This window comes from Juglans microcarpa x Juglans regia, chromosome 2D, assembly GCF_004785595.1.
Source record: "Juglans microcarpa x Juglans regia isolate MS1-56 chromosome 2D, Jm3101_v1.0, whole genome shotgun sequence".
Classification (NCBI taxonomy): domain Eukaryota; kingdom Viridiplantae; phylum Streptophyta; class Magnoliopsida; order Fagales; family Juglandaceae; genus Juglans; species Juglans microcarpa x Juglans regia.
Window position 1 is genome coordinate 3,359,795 of NC_054596.1, and position 24,047 is coordinate 3,383,841.

Sequence of the window (24,047 nt, forward strand, 5' to 3'; positions counted from 1 at the left end):
ACAATTAAATAAATATGTATATTAATGTTCTCTAAAAAATAGTTGGCAGTTGCTAATTAAGAAATTATCATGCCAATTAAAGAAAGCTGTGATTAAATGATCGTAATCTGCTCACGAAAAGGATATAATCGAATACCCGCCGTCGATTGTCTCAAGAGCGGCTGTGATCATAAATTAGCTAGCTTTGATTTGAAGGGTATTAACGGCTCTGATTTAAACAAAATAAAAACACAATTAATATCGGAATTAATTGTTAGAAATTATACCTTAAAACGATGAGAATTAGAGCAGCACTACATGTCGTCCATGTGTCCTTAACCAGTCCGAGAATTATCCTAAAGTACAAAGAGCTTATAACGACCCAATCATTATACATAGTACTCTGCTTTTCTCGCCCTACTGAAAATACTAAGAACGGAAGCTCAACAGTCACAGTCAACAAGCAACATCAGCCGTAGGATTTAGGAATGAGCAACGGTTTTTGAATCGAGTGGGTCCACAGCTTTGCGCTCCTCTCCCTTAATAAAAGCCCATACAGACAACCCCATTACACCCCACATTAAACAACCCTTCCTTTCTTGAGCTTTTTCTCTCTACTGCATGGAGTTCGATGCAAACTTCAGAGAGGATTTTCCTTTTCTTTCCAACCTTTTCTCTGATGATAATACTCCCCCGAAACCAGAGTTGACAGATGGGTTTTCCTTAGAACCCTCAGCTTCCTGTAAGGACAGCTTGTTTGATGATCTTCACGGCCATTTTGATCACTTTCCCCTTACCGGGTCTAATTTGAATCCTCACGACCATGGTGATCATTTCAACGTTGAGGGTTCTACCTCGAACCCCCTTTCTGGGATTCGAGAGTGTCCGTGTACGGATCCATGTGAAGCTTATGCAAATGCGTTTCTGAACGATTTCACTGCAAGCCTGTTTGCATCGGATAGTACAAATGAAAACATGCAGGGCTTTGAAAGTTCTTATCTGAGCTTTTGGGATAATCCTGATCAAAAAAATCTTGTTCAGCCTACGACAGGCGGCCAAAGTCATATTTATCTGCCGCTGAATATTCAAGAACATGATGGACCATCAAATGGTAGGTTTGCAGATGATATCTCATGCATAACCGCGGAAAATGAATATAATAGGAAATTAGCAGTTCAGAGGAAGATCAGGAAGCGAGCTGAGCACATGAGAAAGGCAGGCGAAGTTCAAAAGAAACCCAGCATGATCAAAGGCCAATGGACTCCTCAAGAAGACAGGTAATTTAGAGAATTATAGTACTTTATTTAATTTGGTTATTTTTTTTGACGATTTTGGTAACAAGGATGCTTTCTTTTCTTTGTTAGGGTTTTGGTGTTTGGTAGTGTTATCCAGTTATGCAGATTTAATTATTGAATTCAACTCTATTTTCAGGCTGTTGCTGCAGTTGGTCGATCGGTTTGGAACAAAGAAATGGTCTCATATTGCTAGGATGCTGAATGGAAGGATGGGAAAGCAGTGTAGAGAGAGATGGCACAACCATCTGCGGCCAGACATTAGGGTTTTCCCCCCTTTCTTCTTCACCTACTACCTTTCATACATACATATTTATTCATATACTCACACATAAATATAAACAAAATCACAACTATTTTATTCAAAGGTGTTTTGTTGTTTTAAAGTTATAAACACACACTACACACACACATATGTATTGCAAGAAAAGCCTTACACGTAGCTAATTATTTGCTACGAAAATGATCATTTCATATCAAAATAAGTACATTCTTATCTAAACTAACTTGTCACAAATAATCATTTTTCTTGTAATATGTATTATTCATGCGTTATAATATAAACACATTATAGAAATTGGTAATTATTCCTTAGTAGGTAATTATTTACTTTTTTTACGCGTGTCGTCAAATGTATGAAGATTATGACGTCGCATTTTTGTCTTTTCTTTTCTTCTTATTTGTGTTTTATAAAGTTGTGAATAGTTGCCATATTTTCATTTGCATACATAATACATGCATTTAAATGTTATACATGACATATTGTTATCCTTCTATCAATATTTGAAATTGTTGTTTCATTTTTTACGCATGTTATCAAATGTATGGAGATTATGACGTTGCATTTTTGTTCTTCAATTTCATTTCTTTTTATCTGTGTTTTATAAATTATGCGAACAGTTGCCTTATATTTTTTTCATAAGCATATGTGTACTCATACATGTAAATGTTGTACATGTTTATATCATAAGTGATCATCCATTTTTGAAGAAATCTGAAATTATTTTTACATTTTATACGCGTGTTATCAAATCATGCATATATGGATATTAATTATATGTTGCATTTCTATTGTTATTCTTTCTTGTATATACTTGTAGTACATATATATATATATATATGTATATACTTGTGGTAGTACTGTTGCATTTACAACCTGCCCCGAACATTTGCCCTATCCATCATTTGCTAGTGCTAGTAAATAGTAATTGCTTGACATGAACGTACGTAACACATGATGATCTCAAATGATCTCAAATGATCAGCTGGCCCTTGATATTGTTGGTTTGGACGTTAATTAATATTATATCTCCCTCGTATAATTCCCATACGTTGTATACATATATAATATTATATCTATATATACCTCATGTCAGCTGATCTTATATATATATATATATATATATATATATATAAGACTTCAGTTTTATTTTGATAAAAAAACGCAATGTCTATGCATATGCATGCGTTGAAGCCATTTTACTTGACGAGATCATGATCACTTTCTTGCCAGCCGGATAAAATTAAGGTCCGGCGCGCCCTTAGTTTCTTTTTTAATTCTGCAAGAAGCTGGTGCATATATATGATCTGATTGGAGCTAATATCTACACCAGTTTAATTTTTTGATTATGATATTATACTACTTGGATAAATTAGGGTTTACTTTCTTATTATACGTACGGTTTAACGATTATACATATAGTACTCATGCATTTACATATTGCATGTACTTGTGTTTGCAGAAAGATGCATGGAGCGAGGAAGAAGATAAGATACTAATTGAAGCCCACAAAGAAATAGGAAATAAATGGGCAGCAATTGCGAGGAGGCTGCCAGGAAGGACTGAGAACACTATCAAGAATCATTGGAATGCAACTAAAAGAAGGCAACTCTCCAAGAAGAAAAGCAAGGACTCGGATTCGAATGGCTCCCTCCTGCAAAGCTACATAAAGAGCGTGACTTCAGCTTCAGCACCCAGAATCGATAAGAACATCAATATGCTCTCTGCATCGGACAAACAAATGGTCAGTATGATGACCAAACCCCGAATTGATCAGCTCGAGAGCTCAGATCTCAACTCTGCCGACTGGGCAATCCCAGTTTATAACGATCATAATTATTACGAGGCTATGGGTTTGCTTTTTGACAAAGATATGCTTCCGGAAACTCATGGCTTTATGTCCATGCTTGAAGAGATGCCCTATAGTTCTTTGGTAGAAGATAGCAACATGGAGTATGAGACGCCATTGGAGACGGATAATCTTGTGCAGGGTGAGGTAAAGAAGGAGATGGATTTGATGGAGTTGATATATCAGGGCAAACTGTGAGCTCTGTAGAATTCCTGCTCGGCTTCTCTAGCAAGCTGACAAAGTATATCAAAGTCCAAGACTTTCATCTTCTAAACTTTTCCGAAGCGTTTGGGGCGTAAAAGTAGTGGGCTAAATGTCATTTTCTTGGTTGGTTTTTTTTTCTTCGTTGGTGTCAGAGAATTTGGATTAGTTGTATTTTTAACTGTCAGACTTGAACCCCCAATTAATATAAGGGGAAACTTGGACCGGTTACTGTTGTGCATGTTATATAAATAACTCTCTTTTGGGTTTGAAGTGTTGCTTCGATTTTCGGATCACCTGAATCGGGCAAACCCTAGAGATCCCATGAGGCTTGAAAAGCATGCATGTATTTATTGACGCTAGGCCCAATTCATGTGCCCTTTTTATTTTTTCTCATGTGGTATTCTGTGGATCCAGATATTTGTTTCCTATTGAATTTAGAGAGCATGTGGTATTCTAATCCAGATATTTGTTTTCTATTGAATTTAGAGATGAGTTGAGATAATTTTAAATGATTTGAATAAAATATTATTTTTTAATATTATTATTATTTTAAAATTTAAAAAATTGAATTATTTATTATATTTTGTGTAAAAATTTGAAAAAAATTGTAATGATGAGACGAGATAAATTGAGATGAATTTTCAATCCAAACTGGGGCTTAGATGAAAAAGAATTCCTCACATGATCTCTGGGCTGATCCCTTGAACCAGGTAGAAGAATAAGAAACTCTTGCATGCTATCCTACAAAAATAGAAGCGTGGCAGCATTATGAGAGGCATTTGAGTCTTGCAAATGTCAAATAGCCAGTGTGCCCTTTTGCCTCACTGCATGGCCTAGCCATGACCGTTGGATAACTCAAATTGTCATGCACAGTGTTTCCTTCACTTGAACGCTGCCGCCTCTTACATGGAAGAGACCCAAGGTTACCTCCATCAGCCTGGCCGCAATCCCTTTTTCCTTCTCGAACTTCGTAAGTGCGAAGAAGTACCTCAAATATCCTTATGTCTAACACAAAACCAGAAGATACATATAAAAGTTACCAAATCAGCAATTAATAAATCAACTAGAAAATTTAAGCTTAGAGCAGAAGGAGAAACCATCTAAAGTGAATGAAGGCATACCTGTGAAGTTTGATCTAAGTGTATCACAGGCTCGTTGTACTTGCTCAATACACGGGGAGAAGGAACATAAAACCCCATCTGGTTTCAACGTTTTCCCAGCTGAAGGAATGGCCAGCCATGGTTGGGGTAGGTCCAGGAAGACAGAATCAGCAAACCCAGAAAGTTCATCTGGAAATCCTTGACCCTGAATGTCTCTAACTCCCACAGTGACCAAACTGCTAAGTCCTGTCTTCTCAAAATCCTCCCTATAAAGATAAACATCAAATCAGCCTTTCAGATATATCTTATCTTTTAGTAACAAAACGAAGCTTAGACTCATTTAAAGATTACATTTCAAGTTACTAGCTAGCAACTAGCTCATGAAAATAATTTTCCCTAGCACTAGCTACCACGACTCAGATTTTCAGATCTCTTAAAAAACTTGCTTTGTGGATATCATTTGAGATCGGTCAAGCTAGTTTCTTGAGGCCCTTAGAAATTAAGATCCCCCCAGAACATGATAGACAACCAAATATTTAAATCAAGTTATATCGGTAAGTTTTTCAGATATTCAGTTACATATGAGCTCTATAAAATGTAGTTAGTAACTTTGCAACTCCATTCCAAACTACTTTCCACTTTTGAGAGAAACAAACACAAACCTCATGTTACAATCAATAGCTTAAAAAACTGGAAAATATAATTACCATTACCAACCAATTAGTGAGAATCAAGTCACAATATTCCTTTATTATACCTGGCTGAGGCAGCCCTTTGTTCATGAAAATCAAATGTGTAGACATGCCCTGTAGGAGCAATGGCCCTTGCAAGTGACGTAGTTAAAGATCCACTTCCAGTCCCAGATTCCAGAACCAAACAACCGGGAACTATTTCCAAGTACATGATGACAAGGCTAATATCAGCAATATAGAGAATCTGGGTCCTGTGACTTAGAACCAGAGTCCACAATTCAGGAGTCGGAGCTAACAAGTAAATAAAACCACCCTTGTTGCTAAAAACCTTGGTTCCAAAGGGCTTTCCAATCCAGTCTGAATGTTTGAATACACCAAATCGGTTCTGAAGCACTGAATCCTTGCATACTTTAAGAGCCTTCATGTTGTCATGCCTCTCATAGACAATAACCAAATCTCCATCACAAATGCTACGAGTAAAAGATAACTTTTTGTTTGGATCCACAGGCAACATCCTCAAAATCCTGATATTGTAAAATAAAATACAGTAGCAGCTACCTGCAAAAATTAAAATCATATAAAGTGAAAGTGTACCAGCTAGTAATATGTGTAAGAATATAAAAAGTGTTGAATAACATTTTGTACATTGCTATTCAATGTTTTGCAGGAAAGTGTCCATAAAAAAAAACAAAACCCTTCGTGTTTCACAAGGACCTAGTCAGTTTTGCTCAATCAGCATTAAATTTATAATAAGCATGAAGGGAATACAACAAAGAAAATTATATCCCGATCTAGAGCAGAAGTGAAATTCTTGCAACTTAGCATGGTACGCATGAACACACAAAATCCCATGGACAAATGGTATCAAATGAACTTCAGTAAACCAAAAGCTCACAGATAACTATTAGATCTTTACTAAAAATAATAAAATATTAGTCTGATCAGAATGAAAAGTCCTCAGAATAGGGTATCGACTGAGTGGAGAGTTCTTTAATTTCTTTCATCTGGGCTCCCCCTATTCTTCAATAAAATTCTCGATTGCTTATAAGAAAACACCAGAGCTCCCCCTATTTGAATCAAATTGTAAATGCATTTTGAAACCAATGTTATTTTTTACCTAGAGGACTCTGAAATTCAGCAATCTGATGGCTTTTTACCTCTATAAGAAACGAGCGTAGTTTCACTGAATTTAAAACAAAATCGCAAATCCTTAATCCTTGCGAAGACCTGACCTCAACCTGCACAGCAAGACAAAACAATGTGACTATTATTATTTTATTTTTTATTTATTTATTTTGCTACAATCGCAGACTACTATAAACTCACTTAAGCGGCAGATTCTTAAACATACAAAGAATTGAACTTTTGCCAAAACAATCCAAACCTTTCCGGCAAAAAACAGGAAAGAAAAAAACAAGCAGAAACAATGGAAATTCCCTCTCTTTAAGCTAATAGAGAAGCACTGAAACTATCTTAGACGACAGGCATTGAAATTAAACCCTTAAAGTTCTACCTTTTGTAGATATCCAAGTCTTAATTCAAAGCATAGAGGCCAGTCCTTGTGAGGGGGACTATGGAAAAGCAGGAATCACATAAATTCACGAACCCATTAACGAACTGTGAGAGAGAGATGCTTAAACAGAGTAGGAATTACTGAGAAAGCGAACCGCCTGAAGGCTGAGAAACTCCTTGGAAGCAGAGCTCGTATAGTATATATTAGGGCGGCTTGAGATCGACAATTGTGGGCTAATTGGGTTTAATGTGGGTAGTAAATGGGCTCCTGATGGGTACCCGTGGATATCCATTTAATTACCCACCTAATTTTATTTTATTCCATATATATATATTATCATTAATCTACACCTATTAAAAATAAAAATACAGAGCTTTGCTACATAAAGGTCGTTGTATTAATACACCACTGTGACCTATTATAATTTTAAAAAATTAAAATACTAATAACTTGTTAGCATAACTGATGTGGAAAGCTCACATCAATAGTATGTTGAGTGTTTAAAAGATGGAAAAATTTTATTGCAAGCAAGTTTGTGTACCAATATTGATATATAATATATATGTTTAACGAAATAATGTGAATTAAAGACAAAAATAATTTTCATGATATAGGAGATTTTTTTCTTCTCTCAAAAAAAATTTTTTTTTTATTTTTTTAAATTAAAAAAAATCATCAGTACGCGATATGGTGCACGAACTCGCTTGTACCTAGCAAAACCCTTAAAAGATAAGACTTATAAATCAGTTTTGCTACAAGCAACCGGGGTGGGGACCCCGGGGAATCGGCCCACGTGGAGAGAGATTAAAAAGAAAAAAAAAAACTAAATAAAGCTGGTTTATGCATCTTACCCTTTTCATAATCAGTTCCAAGATAAAGTAAACTTTATTTAGGCTACGTTTAGATAGTGAGAATATCTTAAAAGTGTTGAGAATGTTTGTAAATAGTAGTAAAAAAATAATAATAAAATATTAAAAAATAGGTGAAAAGTAATGAACAGTAGAAAAGTAAGTAAAAAATAATAATAAAGTAAAGAATAGTAATAAGAGTACCTCACTTGCCAAACATAGTTTAAGTCTCTACTTTCAAGTACAGCTACTACTTCTTTTACTTTCTTTCCTTCTTTGGACCTCTGGTGCCGTATGCTTACTGCATATCCTGCCCCTCTCTCTCTCTCTCATTGCGAAAAGCATTTTCTTTCCTTCTTACAAGCACATCTGCTACTTTCAAGCCCAGAAGTCAACATCCAGAGTTCCACACTACACTTGCTACTTTTGGGATTTCTTGAAAACCCATCTGCATATTAGTTTGGGTTTGAATCTTGTTCTTTTTCAATGTATTTTGGGATTTCTTGAAAACCCATATGTGTTTCGTGTGGTTCCTGGACAAAATCCTCAGAAAATTCTGGTAAAATGGAATTGAAGCTTCCGACTTTCTATTTTTACTCTTGGTTTTATTTAAAGCGAATGGAGGGAGACGAGTTTGGGGGTTGAAAAAAGAGGGAAGAAAAATAAGAAACGTCCCCGTTTCATTTTCCACGTGGGCAGCGGTTGCTCTGCGGTTTTCCATCTCGGTTGCATATAGTGTTTTTCCTTATAAATATATTTTCTCTAAAATATATAGGTGTTCTAGTTAAAATGTAATGTGTACAAATTGGAACCCTTATCATTATTTTTTATGTTTAGCAAAAAATTACATAATATCTCCACAATATTAATCTTTAATTTTGTGCAATTCTAATGTTATATAAGAACCTCTTACCTACTCAAATAAATATTTACAATAGATAATTGTAAAAAAATCTTAATTCGTAAGAGTAATACTAGATATAAAATAAGGATGAGCATCAACTTAGTCGGAATCAATTTCTCTAAATCCGACTCCGTCTCCGACTTGTTGGAGCAGAGTCGAATTCTAGCTATCTTTGAGTTTTTTTTTTTTTTTTAGCTTCATATTTAGTCCATTTAAAAAAAATTGTGGACTTTCAAATCTCAAATTTTTCAAAAAACAAAACCAAAACTAAATCAATTTACTTCTATACCAATATCTAACTTATTTTTATACTAGACTTATAGTATAGTGTCTAATTACATGTTATTATACTATAATATTACATATTATTTTTAGTGTCTAATTACATGTTATTTACTATAGTATTACATGTTATTATATTATACTAGTATCTAACTTATTTATAACTTATTTCTACACTAGACTTATTAGTTATTTCTATACTAGTGTCTAATTTATTTTTGTACAAGACTTATACTATAGTGTTTAATTACATGTTATTATACTAATATCTAACTTATTGCTAATTTAATTATTTAGAATTTCTAGTGTCTAATTACATGTTATTATACTTTAGTAAATTAGTATTTGTATTATTAACTTATTATACTAGACTTATTTAAATATTAATGTCTAATTTATTTCTATATTTGATTAGGTATGGTAGTAATACTACGATGTTTATATATACTAAACTATCATTACTCTATTTATATTATAGTATAAGTATATTATTTTATAATAATTAACTCATACTAGCATATTATTGAATTTAACTATATAACTATACTAGTATATATGATAAATATATAAGTAAATACATATTTTTATAACATAGGTACGATATCGGAGTCAAAAGACAAAGTTGGAGTCGGAGTCGGTCTAGCGACACCTCTAACTCCAACTCCAACTCTGACTCCATTTTGTCTAAATTTGAGCGGAGTTGGAATTGAAGTAGGAGTTGGATTTTCGAATTTTTACTCAACGTTAATATAAAATGTCATGTTCATAATTACCAGTAATACAACTATGTCCTTAATTTATAAAGTCACTTTGCCCTCTAGATGCAACAAATGAGTAATTTTACATACAACCGTGAAATACGTAAACGCCGCGTAATCGTTTTGAAAAGAGTGGGGTCCATTATTAAAAAAATTAATTTTTTTTATGTGAGTCCCATATTTTATTCACTTTTTCCAAAGCGATTACGAGGTGGTTGTACAGTTTACAATTGCAAATATCTTCTTTTTTTTTTTTTAATATGAGTTTTCACAGGTACTGATTAATTAGACAAACAACAAGGGCGAAGAACAATACCCTCTAATATTTATTTTCATTCTACTTTTGTCAATAATTTCAATGCTCACTTAATCAAAAGTGTCAATATTGTGAAGACACGGATAAAGAAAACAAAAAGGAAAGAATAGCTGTAGAGACGGCAACGACGTCAGTGAGAAGCCTAATACAAATACATATACATATTGAAGTCCCAACCAACACATACATATTGAAGTCCCAACCAACACCTAAATTAATCAGCTAGGACTTGCTCGCCTTCCAGCTCGATCTAAACCCTCCAATGCAACTTGTTGGCCTTGCAAATCGGATTTTGCTGGGCCAAAACCTCCCTTCCAATAGCCTTGAAATCCACGGTGCATGCATGCTCTTCTGGGTATCTATGCATTCGATCACAAAACACGTCCCCACACCGGCAATCGAACCCTGTCAACCCCACTTTCTTTTTGCAGTTCTTGCACCTCTTCTTCCTCACGCCCCCAGAATCCTTAACAATGGCGGCTATATCCGAAGCCATGGATGTTTGAGCATCTGATTTTGCAGGATTCTCCAAGCCTGGTGCTTTGATCACTGTGATCTCTGCAAGCGCTTCTTTGAGAAGGTTGACATTGTAGCAATTTGAGCACGGGTTAATGCTTCTATCTTCCATTCCAAGCGGGAAACAGCAACCATTCGCTGCAAGCGGGCGATCCGTGTTCTTTGCATGCATTGATCTGGTGCTTCCTGGGAAATTTCTTGTGCTAGAAAATCTTTGTAGCACTTGGAGCACAGGTTTTGTTTATTCTTGTGTTGATGTCATGTTTCACGGGCATAAGCAAATCCATACTCTCGGTACCGCGATGTGAATTATTTAGAGCTCTCGGCAGTATTCCGATGCGGCTGTACGATGGTGTTTCGTACGTCGATGGTAGTGAATGGAAAATAAATATTGTGAAAGTAAAAAGAGACGATATAAGATTTACGTAGTTCGGCAATATGCCTATGTCCACGGGGTTTGGGGAGGGAAGTCTCCAATATTATATATCAGTTTACAATCACTCATAGATCCTCATATCTCACTGTATAGAGAAGGTTTGAGCTCTTCCTATCTGTATCTTTTCATCAATTCATTCGTCCAGATGGTCTCTTTTTCATCAATTCAGAAGTCTCCTTTATTGCAGTCTGGACATCCCCTTTTATAGGCTTGCCTGCCTTTCTACTATATATGCCAGCCTGCTTTGAGTCGGCAAATCTCCCTTACATGAATCATTTTCCTTCTCCTCCTGATCCTCTTATACTTTATAGCCTCTCACATCCCTTTTGTCCCCTTCTTACCTCTCTCTGACATTTGCCGCTTTTATGTCTCACTCATGTTCCTTCTTATCTTTTCATAGTCCCTCTTTTATTCTTAATAAAGACTTAGTGCACTGGGCCCTAGTTTTATGGGCTATAGATATTTTTTCTCCTTTAATTTGGGTTTTCCTTGTCGGGAACGGTTGAAATTGTTGATGGATTAAAAAACTAGTTTTAAATTTCATTTCTTACACTAACGAAAGTTGAAAAAATTTCTATCAAAAAAATAAAAATAAAATGAAAGTTGAAAAAATAAAATATAAATATAAAATTGAGTGACGTTTGTTAATTCAAGTATCATTTTCCTATTGGAAATTAATATATATTGGATATCATAATTATTATATCGAGTTATATCTTTTAGAAATTACAAATAAATATTATTTATTTCGATACAATCATCGTTTGTTTTGAAAGATGAGATGAGAAAAATTAAAATAAAAGTTAAAAATTAAATAAAATATTATTAGAACATATTTTTTTAATATTATTTTTATTTTAAATTTTTAAAATTTAAATTATTTATTTTATTTTATATAAAAATTTAAAAAGTTAATGTATTCGCACTTCAAGAATATCAAGTAATTATTACTAATGCCGAGAAAAAAAAAAGTAATTATTACTAGTAAAGAAGCACAGAAAGTGTTTTTACCCTTATTCTTGTCTTAACTATAAGTGTAATTATTTATATCAGCCTATAGCCGTAGCACACTATGTGCTGAGTTTAAAAAAAAAAATATCATATAAGGTGTGCGGAGAGTGCGGCTGATGTACTCTAACTATAATAGTAGCCTATGTCTGTTTCTCCTATTTTTGTTTCGAAACTTTTAAAAGGAACTCAAAAGAAAGTTTTTTGAGATTCCATTTGGATAATAAGTTGATATGAGAGTTAAAATTTAAATAAAATATTTATTACTATTTTATTATTCTAAAATTTTTAAAAATTAAATTGTTTATTATATTTTGTGTAAAAATTTGATAAAGTTATAATGATGAGATGAGTTAAAATCACTTTTTAATTCAAACGGGTCTTTATAGTATGGTTTGATGACCCTCTCTTCTCACATTGTGTTTTTTGTAGTGGTATTCTTGAAGTGCTCATTTATGACATGCTTAATTATTAATAGCTGGAAATAAAGAAAAATACAATTATTTACGCAGTTCAACATTGAGGCATACGTCCACAAGTCTTGTGTTTAAAATCCACCATAAACATGATTGAGAGCATGTAACGATCCGGCCCAGTAATTCTAAGTTCGGAATATTTATAATTTTTATTAGACCTAAATTATATTTAATGAGCTATATTGGATAACCCCAAAATCTATAAATTATTGAGATTGATTATGAGTTTTAATTAAGTTCAATAACTAGGTTAAATCACATTTATTATTTATTGAACTAGTTATATTCCTTTTAGAATTTAAAGACCGGTCATTAGAAATTTATTTCAATTTAAAATCATCACTAATTGAAGTCTCATATACAATCTTGGTCACTGCTAATCTTACATTGAATAAACTACTAAATCATGTTTTTAAATTCAAACTCTCTTATTGATTTAGGCCCAATAAAAACTCCTAATCAGCCTCAATAATCTATTGCTCGTAGGCTTATCCAATATGAATTATTAAATATAATTTAGACCCAATAAAAATTATTAATATCTCGACCTTAGAATTATTGAGCCGGATCGTTACATATACACAAACACTTGGCAGGCAACATTAACAAATAGAAAACAGAGGGAATATTAGAGTACTTGTGAATCCATGTACAACTCACTCAATGTTTCTCAAACAACAAAATGCAAAGTACTACATTTAGCCCATAAATCAGTACAATAGTAAAGGCAAAGCTTAGCATTCTTCTACCAATAGGAACCGACCAACTACAAAATAAAATACACTTTTATGTATGAGAATCCGTTAAATACAAAATATAATGTATTTTCATCATATGTTTTGAAACAGATTAGAGTAATAAATGAACCGACCCAAACCATCTATGTTTATACTCTATTGAGATGCTCATAACTTGTTCAATCGTTTTGGTAACTCCTTTGGGTATGAAATATTGGGCTCTTTCTTTGAGAGCTCAGAAATTACATTGCAATCTAGGAATATTTAAAGGGAAATGGAGAATATATTATTGCCAACTATGTTCAAAATTATCAAAATTCACACATTAGACTCCTCAAAATAGCACATTGTGTTCCACTGATGGTTATGATGAATAAGTGAGAAAAAATAAAACAAAGCAGAAAACTTCTACGAAAAACTCAAAACTTGTCAAAATTGAAGAATTCCAACAAAAAAACAGAACTATAAAGTGAGAAAAAAAAAAAAAAATATATATATATATATATATATATATATATATATATAAACTAAGAGCATGGTAAATGCACACATCAGTGGTAGGGGTGCGCCAAAATGAGAGTGCTTAAAAAAAAAAAAAAAAAAAAAAAAAAAAAAAAAAAAAAAAAAAAAAAAAAAGGTGAATGGCCAGCCAGTTTTACTAGTTAAATTTGACCAGCCGAAATAACTATGGATAAAAATCATAAAATTACTATTCATTTACCGAGTTTGCTAACGAGTGTGTTTGAGCTGACTAGTGAGTAGTCAAACTTTAGCTAGATTTTATCTGACTAGTTCACTACAAGTGCTCTGAATACAAATTCTCTATTCTCATTAAACACTCGGCAATCACTCAACTTTCGAGAAGTAGCCTCAAGGGTCTCCAATTCTCTCATTCTCTTCAGCAGTCCCTCCGGGCCTCAGAAGAAGCAGCTCCATCTCTGTGCTGCCTCTTATTCCTCTGTGTAGTGTACTCCAGCTTTATGTCCAATCAAGCTATGTCCACTCAAGCCTTGTTATTGTCTTCATTTTAACCCCCAACCGACCGTGCTAGCAAGAAGCTACCTTTTTAGTTCTGTTAACGGAATGAAATCGAATGTTACTTCATTTTAGATTTGTTAATTTTCCATGCGTGCATTTACAATAATATATTATATAATAGCGAAGCAATTCTATCAGAAAACGCAGAATAAAATACATCCCTAGTAGAAAACAACAGTTAATCAAAGGGGCCCGTACCTTGTTTGAATTTTTGCTAGTAGAAAACAACACATCTTCGCTGGAATTTTTTAGACATCTTTTGTTTTTACAACAATTCTCATCTCATTTAAACAATTAACTTTTTTAAATTTTAAAATAAAAATAATATTATAAAAATATATTCTAATAATATTTTATTCAACTTTCAACTTTTATTTCAACTCATCTCATTTCATCTACAAAAACAATCGAATCCTATGGAATTAAAGGGGCCCCGTACTTTGTTTGCCAAATTGGTCACCAATTCAATTTTCTTCCCAGAACTCAGATAGGCGTCATCCGGCATCACGTAATAATTCAGAGCAGCTGCCTACAAGCCGCAGGTACATAATTATGCTGGTTTAGATGATTGTTGATATCATTATTGGGATACGACACCAGAAAAAATAGTAGGACAGCAACTAAGAAATGGCAGCAGAAATCGATGCCAACAAATAAATAATCACCGAACCAAGATAAGTTTCCCTGCAGCATCTCTTGCCTGTATGGTCCAGTCATGACTACAACTAATTTACTAAAAGCAGAAGCAATCTGTAAGAACCATGTTTGTGAGACTGGGAAAGCACTTGTCCTCACAAACAAGGTGAACGAGGTATGTGTCAAAGCAACCCAGAAAACTCTAGTAAATCTTGATCCAAAATCTATACATCTCGTGCCAGACTATCCGAGGGCCCAAAAAACAAAAACAGTTTCACAGGCAACTCAACCGAGGGTTCAACACATTTTAAGACGCTCTTTAAGTATACAAACACTACAGCTAAATAAAGGTGCTCGCAAACAACTAAAGAAGGGTACTTCGAATCAGCTTTGTGACACTGAACTTTTATCTTCTTAATGTACACACATATTAACAGGCGAATACCTGCCAAGGAGGTCAAACTCAAATAGCTAATCCTTCCCAATAAGAGCAGGGTGAATAGGGAGGAGGACAAAGTCACGACTTCATTACTAATCGAGTGCATGCTTCACAGTTTCACTTCCCCCAAGAAAGTAGCTAATCTTGTCTATGTAGAGGAGTGATTAATAACAAACTAACGAAATCCCTGACACTTGTTATTAACTACCCCACAATAGAGTCCTGTGTAGTGGGGCTATGTCTTTGGTTTTTTTCAATCAAATTCCCAATTACTTATAATGAAAAAGGAAACCATACTTATTGCTCAGTCCTACAAAAATATTCCATTCAGAGCATCCATATAATTCAATTTATAGAAAATTCAATGATTAAAACCCACAAAACAGATTATGCACAAAACAAATATCGCCCCTGATCAAAACAGAAATTGCAATTGTCTCTGAAATTGCATCAGAGGCGATTGGATCAGCTTTTGGTATGATGTGTGGGTGGGAGACACAGCGTTGAAGGAGGCTTATCCCATTATATTCAGAATTGCACGGGACAAAGAAGCTATGGTGGCTGACTTGCGGGTTATAACTCATGGCACACAAGAATGGAACATTAGCTTTACTCGAGATGCACATGATTGGGAAGTGGTGGAGTTGGTGGAGTTTCTTAACCTGCTGTATAACGCTGCTATTGCTGTCACAAATGAAGATAACATGGAATGGAGACCTTCTAGGATAGAGATTTTTTCTGTACGCTCCTTCTATGAATCAACTACCAGGCAACATTGACAGAATTTTCCTTGGAAGAACATTTGAAGGAGTAAAGCACCTACAAATGTTGCTTTCTTTGTCTGGACAGCAGCCTTAGAGAAGATTCTGACTATTGATATTCTTAGAAGACGTGGTTTTATTATCATGGACTGGTGTTGTATGTGTAGAAATAGTGGTGAATCGGTGGACCATCTACTCTTACATTGTGAGTCTGTGCGATAAATCTGGAATTACTTCTTCAGTAGAATGAGAATTGCATGGGTAATGCTGGGAAGGGTAGTGGAACTACTAACAAGTTGGCGAGGGATTATCCGGACATCACAGATAGCAGCTGAGTGGAAGATGGCTCATTTATGTATTCTTTGGTGCATTTGGTGTGAAACAAACAATAGACATTTTGAGGATCATGACTGCTCTTTGGAAGAGTTTATGAGCTTTTTTTTGGAAGACTTTATTTATGTGGGTCATTGCTTTAGATTTGAAGGGTCTCAGCTTCCATAGCTTCCTTGTAGCTGTTTTTAGTTCTTCCAGTGTATCTGGGCTAAGCCTACTTTTTGATCAATAAAATATCTTATTACTTATAAAAAAAAAAAAAAAAAAATTGCATAGTTCAGCGAGTCTAAGTTTATATTTATAATCTTCTAAATAAAAATCATATCTTACTAAATCCAATCAAGCATATTACTTGAACCTCAAATAAGTAAATAAAGTACTCAATTCATCAATTGCATCAAGTCCAGATATCCATAAATCCAAAACATATATAAACTATCACATGCAGTAGTCTAAAAAACCGAAATTACCGGCTCAAAAAACGTTGAAACATAAACAGAGCGACCGGAGTCCGGAAGGGTAGCCAAAAGACTCGAAATTTATTTATTTTTCTAATCACCACCAGCCTTCTGGTAAACATAGGTCAACCCACACTTGCCACAGTAGTGTCTATCAAAATGGTTAGCCATGAAGGTCCCCGCCCCGCACTCCGCATTGGGGCATTCCTTTCTCAGCCTCTGGACCTTCCCAGAGTCATCCACCTTGTAGAACTGGAGCACAGCGAGCTTGACCTTCTTCTTCTTGTGCTTGATCTTCTTGGGCTTCGTGTAGGTCTTCTTCTTGCGCTTTTTGGCCCCTCCCCTGAGACGAAGTACGAGATGGAGAGTAGACTCCTTCTGTATGTTGTAGTCGGCTAAAGTTCGGCCATCCTCGAGCTGTTTCCCAGCGAAGATGAGGCGCTGCTGATCCGGCGGGATGCCCTCCTTATCTTGGATCTTGGCCTTGACATTGTCGATGGTATCCGAGGACTCGACCTCTAGGGTTATGGTCTTCCCCGTTAGGGTTTTCACGAAGATCTGCATGGTTGCCGACGTGCCGTTTGGTGGTGATGTTTGAGGGAGAGGAGATGAGAAGTCTTATATGGGAGCTGGTGGATGTGAATTTAGGGTTTTCGTGCGTTGACGGGTGGTTGGGTGGGCCTCCAGCTGCGGGACTTTGGAGAGTGTCATTTGTTAAGGTCCATTTTAAAAGCCCTTTGGGTCTATAATTCCGGCCCTGTATAAAGTATCATGACCCAAATAATTTGAAATTAAAAAATTGCAAATAAAAATTAGGATTGATTGATTGGTTGGTTGGTTGAAATTAAAAGAAGAGTTTTTTGGTTTTACATTAAAAATTAAAATTATTAAATGTTTTCAATTTGAATATTTGGATAATTTCTACCTTAAATCACAAAGTTTTGAAAATTTTCATCCTCAAATATAAGTTGGTCATTACAAATGTGTTAACTTTTTTTCAGTTTGACACAGAGCAAATGTGTAATTTTTCAAGTTTTGATGGTATAGGGGACACCTTGACAATTTTTATATTTTATGATACAATTGAAAAAAGTAGTACCTGTAGTTTTTCCTAACAAAATTGATCTATGAGATGCATGGTGTCAAAGTTCATAGTCATCTCTAATTTCTTTAACCCAGTTAAAAATTGAAATCTTTTCTTTCTTGAACTCAACAGATCCAACTCCTTTGGAATTGCGAATGCTCTGTCCACACCTCAATTTATTTACTTTGATTGCTATGCTGTACATTAATTAGGCTGTTCATTGGGATTGTACTGTAAAAGTTTCTTATCCTTTCATTTCCGGCATCCCATATCAGTTAATTCCATGCTCATATACATGCAATGAAGGATGCCCAAAACTCAAGGTGTGGGTCTCGGAAATGACTTGGCCAGTACATCTTCAGTGGACTGGAAGTCCATTAACATAACAAAAAATCCACACGAATGCGGGACGCTCCCCCACATAATCTAAAAGCCTCTTGTTGTAACCATGACTTCCTAATCCAAAATTTCCTAGAAAGTCAGAATGAAAAAAGATCCACCTAATAACCACAATCCAAAAGGATTAATTATTTTGCAGTGATACTCCAATCTTATTACAATATGACATGTCGTTAAAATAGTACGTATATAAACGATTTTAATGGCACAACATCGCATTATGGAATAGAACTACCACCTCATCGTACTCCCGAATTACCTAATAATTTTTCATCTAAAAGAAACTCACGAGTACTACAACACATAAACACAGAACTGAGTTTGGCAGAAATCCAAACCCACGCACAGGAATGATCAATTCCTAAAACGAGAAACAAGATGCCTTAAACCCTATAAGCAACTGCATGATGCATATCTTACTATTGGGCATACACCAACAATCACAGAAAAATTTACACACAGAGAGAGAGAGAGAGAGAGATATGGAATGCTCACTAGATCTTTAACCACAGTACAGAACTTCAAGTCCCATGTTATTTAAGTTTTTGAAAAAGTTGGGACAGATTAGACAAACATCATAAAACTGGACACTAATAATCCATATCTTTATCCATGGAACTTTATGCAGAAGACTTGGGAAGAGCTCCAGCTTCTGTCAGCAGAGGAATCAGCTTGCCCTCCTTGTGTAAGGCTGTGGTTTCTGAAGCAATAGAAGGGAACATATAAGCATAAACTCCCAAAACAAACATGCATGACTTAAATTTATACAGATATAAATGCGATACTAGGAAGCTTATAGTTTTGTTTTAAGGGATCAATATCCTACTGTCACAGCCACCAATGTGGTTCCCGCCGATGAATACATTGGGCACAGTCTTCTGTTCAGTCCACTCTGCTAGAGCTGCTTGTATCTCTTTTCCATCACCTTCAACACAGTTTTACAACGATGTGGTTTGTAAGTAAAAATTAAGTGGATCATAATCATCTAAGTTTCCTAACTGAGATAACTCCAACGTGGAATTCTCAAAATCCTAACCATCATTTTTTATCAATTTATTTGGATTTTGTCATCTATACATAAACTTACGGAAAAATTAAAAACAATACTTGGCTAAGAATAATTATTAGGATTTTTTTAAGCATTTAACACGGAATTTCCGTAGAAAATCTAGATGGATCTAATTCCAATGAATAACAAAGAAAGATTCTATTTGCAAGCCGGTGTATAGGATATACCCTCCCCACTGTTGACTGGGCATGATTTGATTTGCAAGATAAGTTTAAAAACCAATCTCTTGCAAATCAAATCTTGCCATGTAAAAAGATGTGTCCCTCGACACTGGTTTGCAAGTAGAATAACAAAACAACAAACAATATTTTAAGAATCAAAGCATCATAGTAAACCTACACCACTAGAGCTTGACAACACCATGAGAATCAGATAAGTTCATTACTTTTTATGCATATACACACTTCAAAGGCATAGGAAAAAAAAACGCTTTTAAAGCAAGATAGACAAGGCTGAAAGTATGCTAGTTAATATTGCATAACCATATGTTTCTTTCTAGTACATGCAACCAAACCCAATCACATCAAAGCAGACAGAGCAAACAATTGTTATATGTGAAAAAGGAAATTAAGGGGAGTCGGATATACAAAACTACTGCATGTAAAGCATTGGATTTGATTCCATAATCAATTTCAGATAGAAATCAAAGCTTTTTGCTTCTGCTTCAATGAAACTTTTAAGTCATATTTCAATTCCTCAAATTCATACAAAACAGCCAAATAATGAATTTCAGTTCCAACGCCTCAATAAAGCGGTTGGGCTTTCTCCAAGAAATTAAACGGCGCAAACCATTAGAGTCAAAACTATAAAGAGAGCGATTTTGATCTCACTTTCAGTGTCCAACTCAATGGCCTTGAACGTGGCGCCCAATTGAGTCAAAAGCTGCTTCACGGTCACGCAGAACGGACAGTACGACTTGCTGTCATCACGATATCAAGATCCAAATCTTTATAACCCTAAAATTAGAAGAAAATGATTTCATATATAAGCAAAGTGAGAGAAAGAAATAGAGAGACCTGAAAACGACGACAGGATTGGACGAAACGATATCCTTGGCCTTTTGCAACGCCATTTCTCTCCCAAACCTAACAACAGCTCTTCGTAAAATCACTCGCACAGTAACTCAGAGAACTAGCACCAAGTCGGGGCTCTTGTGAGAAGTGAAATATATAGAGACTGGGAACCGAAAATTATTGCGAAGGTCTCCACCCTCCACCGCAGGCTTTTTTTTTTAAGGAAGAGTATAATCAGTAATCACTCGTTTATTTTTTCAATAGTAAATAAGTGATTATTAATAAATTTATATTTTTTGGTTAAATATGTTTAAAAATATTTTAAAAAATAAAAAAAAAAATTATTTGCATTAATGTGTATATTTAAATAAATTAATCTACATAAAATCTCTAAATGGAGACTGTTCATGCCAACCCATACAATTATATAAAAAAAAAATTAAAATTACAATAATATCATTTTTATAATCATAATTTTTTCTATTATATATTTATTTTTGAATAAAATTACATATGCAATCTCCTATTTCAAGGTTGTAAATAAAATTTATCTATGCACATTTTATAAAATTTATCTATCCACATTTTAGCATTATCCTTTTTAAGATATTGATGGGCACGTCTGGGGCTGCTTTGAACCCTACAAATGATTCTCCAATGAAAGTTTCCGAAATAACCGCGTAAGACCAATTCGTATGGTTGCTTACCAGTTACCAGAAACAAAATAATATATATAATCAATTGATTTGTTAATTATCTTAAAATAATTAGTTGATTAATTAATATATGCTAAAAATAATACGGTTCCATATGGTTTAGGTTATTTAATGTATTTAGAGAAATACCAATCACAAAAGAATTATATAAATTAAACTTACAAACTGATGTAATTTAATACAATACATTAAATTATAAAATTATTTTTATTATAAAAAAATATTTTTATTATAAAATAAATATAACATATTAAATTACAAAGTTACTTTTATTATAAAAAAAATAGATATAATGAATCATATAAAATTACGTTAAATTGTAAACTTACTCGTATGAAATCTTTTTGTGTCTATAACATTTCTCTTATAGATGTATGTATTTTTTGAGTGAACTCTTTAATAATTTGAGCTTAAACTGAAATTATTAAAGAGTACTTTTATGTTGCTCGATAACTTCATCCGAATGTTTGATTCCACTTAACGTGTATATCTTTCCACAACAAAGTTTCCCTAAAAACAATAATTATAAACCGATAGATACACAATTTTCACGTCCAATATTATTTAGCTTTTTGAAAAGCATCGATAGATAAGACAGAAACATAAACACACCATAAAACAAGACACTTATTACGCTTTACTCATGAACCAGATAACTAATAGAAAGCTCATTTTAAGCAGAAGAATTAGCAACTACTCCAACTTGTGTCAGCAGAGGAACCAGCTTTCCCTCCTTGTTCAAGGCTGCAGTTGCTGCAGAACAATAGAAGAGAATATTTAAGCATGGAGGCTCAAAAACAACAAACGTTAAAATTCTTTATCCATACAAAATATAAATGTAATATGAGCAAGACCGCACCGTCCCCGCCACCAATGTGGTTCCCGCCTATGAATACACTGGGCACAGTCTTCTGTCCAGTCCACTCAGCGAGAGCTGCCTGTATCTCGCTTCCATCACCTTCAAGACATCATAACATACCCAAGAACTTATTCATTCATTTGCTCCTTTTAAAATTTAACATATGATGATTACCCCTCTTTTTTTTTTATAAATTTAACACGTTATCACAAATTAGGTGGTGTGTGTATAAATGAAGTCATATCCCAGATGACTCCATGATAGAAAATTTCTCAAATAGAAGTGTTACAGATATAAAAGGATTACACAAAACTTCATATGATACGTTAGATATATTTTACGATAAAAGTAACTTTACATTCTAGAGTATCACGTCAAGTCATATCACTTTGTGGATTTATTTTTGTTTAATTCATTTGAGCTAAATATTTCTCTTTCTCAAAATCCTAACCCTTTTTTCAAATGATTCAGAGTATGTCCTATTGTCATGAGAAACAAATAAGTTCCTTGCTTCATATACATATACACCCTTCCAAATGCATGCTTTTATGGCAAGATATGGTAATACTGCATCAATTATATGTTGTTTTCAAGCAACGAAATCAAGTCCGACCTCATCAAAGCAGACAGTACAAGAACCTTTCGTTATCTGTGGAAAACGAAATCCAGGGGAAATGGATTCGGGAAATTACTATATAACAAAGAATTGGATTAAGTCCAAATTGAATTACAGTTAGAATTCAAAATTCTTGCAACTACTTCACTGAATTTTTTAAGTTCGATTTAAATTTCGAGCATAAACGAAACGACCACACAGTGGGATTCCAGTTCCGACGCTTTTAAAGAAACAGTTAAACAAGTAAAACGAGATAAACCACTCAGTTCAAAAATGAAATATCTGAAGAGCATCTTATCTCACTTTCGGTGTCCAATTCGTAAGCCTTGAAATTGGCCCCCAACTCAGTCAACAGCTGCTTCACCTTCTTGCAGAAAGGACAGTATGTCTTGCTGTCATCACAAACACCGATATAAATGATACGCACAGACAGACAGACAGACAAATATAAAGCCACAAAATCGAAAGGAAACGATTTCACAAGCACGTATAGGGAAAGTATAGGGAAAGAGAGTTAAAGGAACCTAAAAACAACGACGGGATTGGACGTAACGATCTCCTTGGCCTTCGGCAACGCCATTTCTCTCCCAAAGCTGAAAACTGCTCGTACAATATGTTAAGACGAGCACCGGCGTGGAATCGTGGATTGCAAATGGGGGTGGGGGGGATTGCGTCATTATGTAGAGGGAAGAAATTGTTTTTTAAATGTTCTGGATCTGGAGTGGACTTGTTGAGGGCCTCGATTTGTGGCCACCGACTATCTGGGTCTGAAGTGGACCGTTGAAACTTGAGGGCATCGATTTGTGGCCACCGATGTTTTGATTTTTCGAAATTGGTGGGCCATTCAAGGCTATTTTGGACCACTAAAAAAATGTACGAATGTAAAAGGCTAACGTGTATGACCAATTAATTATCTTTATACTTTGATAATAAGGCCACGTCTTGTACACACTTTTCTACCGTGAAGACCTTTATAATTTTCCGATAGCAGTCTTGTACCACGTAAGACAAAAATAAAATAAAATAAAAAATAAATAAAAAAAAAGTTGAACTGAGTGATAGTAATGATACAACTAATTGGACGGTAGTATAAGGTTTGGATAGTGATTTGAATAGAGAAAAAATTTTATTAATAATAATATTTTAATATTATTTTTATTTTAAAATTTAAAAAAATTAAATTATTTATTATATTTTATTTAAAATTTTGAAAAAATTATAATAATTAGATAGAATGAGACGAGTTAAAATCAACTCATTTTCTAAACAAGGCCTAAATACTTTTCTTATCAAAATTTTAAATTTTATATAATCAATAAAAATTAAAATAAAATCTAAAAAGAAATGAAAAAAATTATATATTTATTCGGGATGTCAAATCATGTTAACGGATTATATTTATGTTGTGTCAAAGCATATATATTATATTATATGAG

General features: G+C 34.2%; 6 protein-coding genes across 7 annotated transcripts; 1 reads left to right on the plus strand and 5 right to left on the minus strand.

Annotated features, from left to right (window-relative positions):
- The first annotated feature begins 582 nt into the window (after positions 1–582).
- On the plus strand, positions 583–3,777 carry LOC121250444 (transcription factor MYB118). The gene is made up of 3 exons (XM_041149575.1): positions 583–1,256; positions 1,411–1,537; positions 3,014–3,777. Exons 1-3 carry the CDS (start codon positions 601–603, stop codon positions 3,596–3,598), a joined length of 1,368 nt encoding a protein of 455 aa, XP_041005509.1. The 5' UTR covers positions 583–600; the 3' UTR covers positions 3,599–3,777.
- A 490-nt stretch (positions 3,778–4,267) lies between these two features.
- Positions 4,268–7,140, minus strand: LOC121250821 (tRNA (adenine(58)-N(1))-methyltransferase catalytic subunit TRMT61A). 2 transcript variants are annotated; one of them, XM_041150050.1, is made up of 6 exons: positions 6,910–7,140; positions 6,554–6,634; positions 5,913–5,954; positions 5,462–5,840; positions 4,726–4,970; positions 4,268–4,609 (listed from the first exon to the last, which is right to left on the minus strand). In XM_041150050.1, exons 4-6 carry the CDS (start codon positions 5,818–5,820, stop codon positions 4,371–4,373), a joined length of 843 nt encoding a protein of 280 aa, XP_041005984.1. In that variant the 5' UTR covers positions 5,821–5,840; positions 5,913–5,954; positions 6,554–6,634; positions 6,910–7,140; the 3' UTR covers positions 4,268–4,370. The 2 variants fall into 2 exon arrangements, with proteins under 2 accessions (XP_041005984.1, XP_041005983.1); XM_041150049.1 differs by having other exon boundaries at positions 5,462–5,954.
- A 3,127-nt stretch (positions 7,141–10,267) lies between these two features.
- LOC121251223 (zinc finger A20 and AN1 domain-containing stress-associated protein 5-like) lies at positions 10,268–10,705 on the minus strand. Its single transcript, XM_041150587.1, has one exon. The coding sequence runs from the start codon at positions 10,703–10,705 to the stop codon at positions 10,268–10,270; it is 438 nt and encodes a 145-aa protein (XP_041006521.1).
- Positions 10,706–16,761: 6,056 nt separating this feature from the next.
- LOC121249144 (ubiquitin-40S ribosomal protein S27a) lies at positions 16,762–17,506 on the minus strand. Its single transcript, XM_041147843.1, has one exon. The coding sequence runs from the start codon at positions 17,417–17,419 to the stop codon at positions 16,949–16,951; it is 471 nt and encodes a 156-aa protein (XP_041003777.1). The 5' UTR covers positions 17,420–17,506; the 3' UTR covers positions 16,762–16,948.
- Positions 17,507–18,813: 1,307 nt separating this feature from the next.
- LOC121249145 (glutaredoxin-like) lies at positions 18,814–20,664 on the minus strand. The gene is made up of 4 exons (XM_041147844.1): positions 20,424–20,664; positions 20,238–20,326; positions 19,165–19,263; positions 18,814–19,038 (listed from the first exon to the last, which is right to left on the minus strand). Exons 1-4 carry the CDS (start codon positions 20,477–20,479, stop codon positions 18,959–18,961), a joined length of 324 nt encoding a protein of 107 aa, XP_041003778.1. The 5' UTR covers positions 20,480–20,664; the 3' UTR covers positions 18,814–18,958.
- Positions 20,665–21,674: 1,010 nt separating this feature from the next.
- On the minus strand, positions 21,675–23,304 carry LOC121249147 (glutaredoxin-C2-like). Its single transcript, XM_041147845.1, has 4 exons — positions 23,136–23,304; positions 22,915–23,003; positions 21,996–22,094; positions 21,675–21,889 (listed from the first exon to the last, which is right to left on the minus strand). The coding sequence occupies exons 1-4, from the start codon at positions 23,189–23,191 to the stop codon at positions 21,810–21,812; spliced, it is 324 nt and encodes a 107-aa protein (XP_041003779.1). The 5' UTR covers positions 23,192–23,304; the 3' UTR covers positions 21,675–21,809.
- Positions 23,305–24,047: the final 743 nt, after the last annotated feature.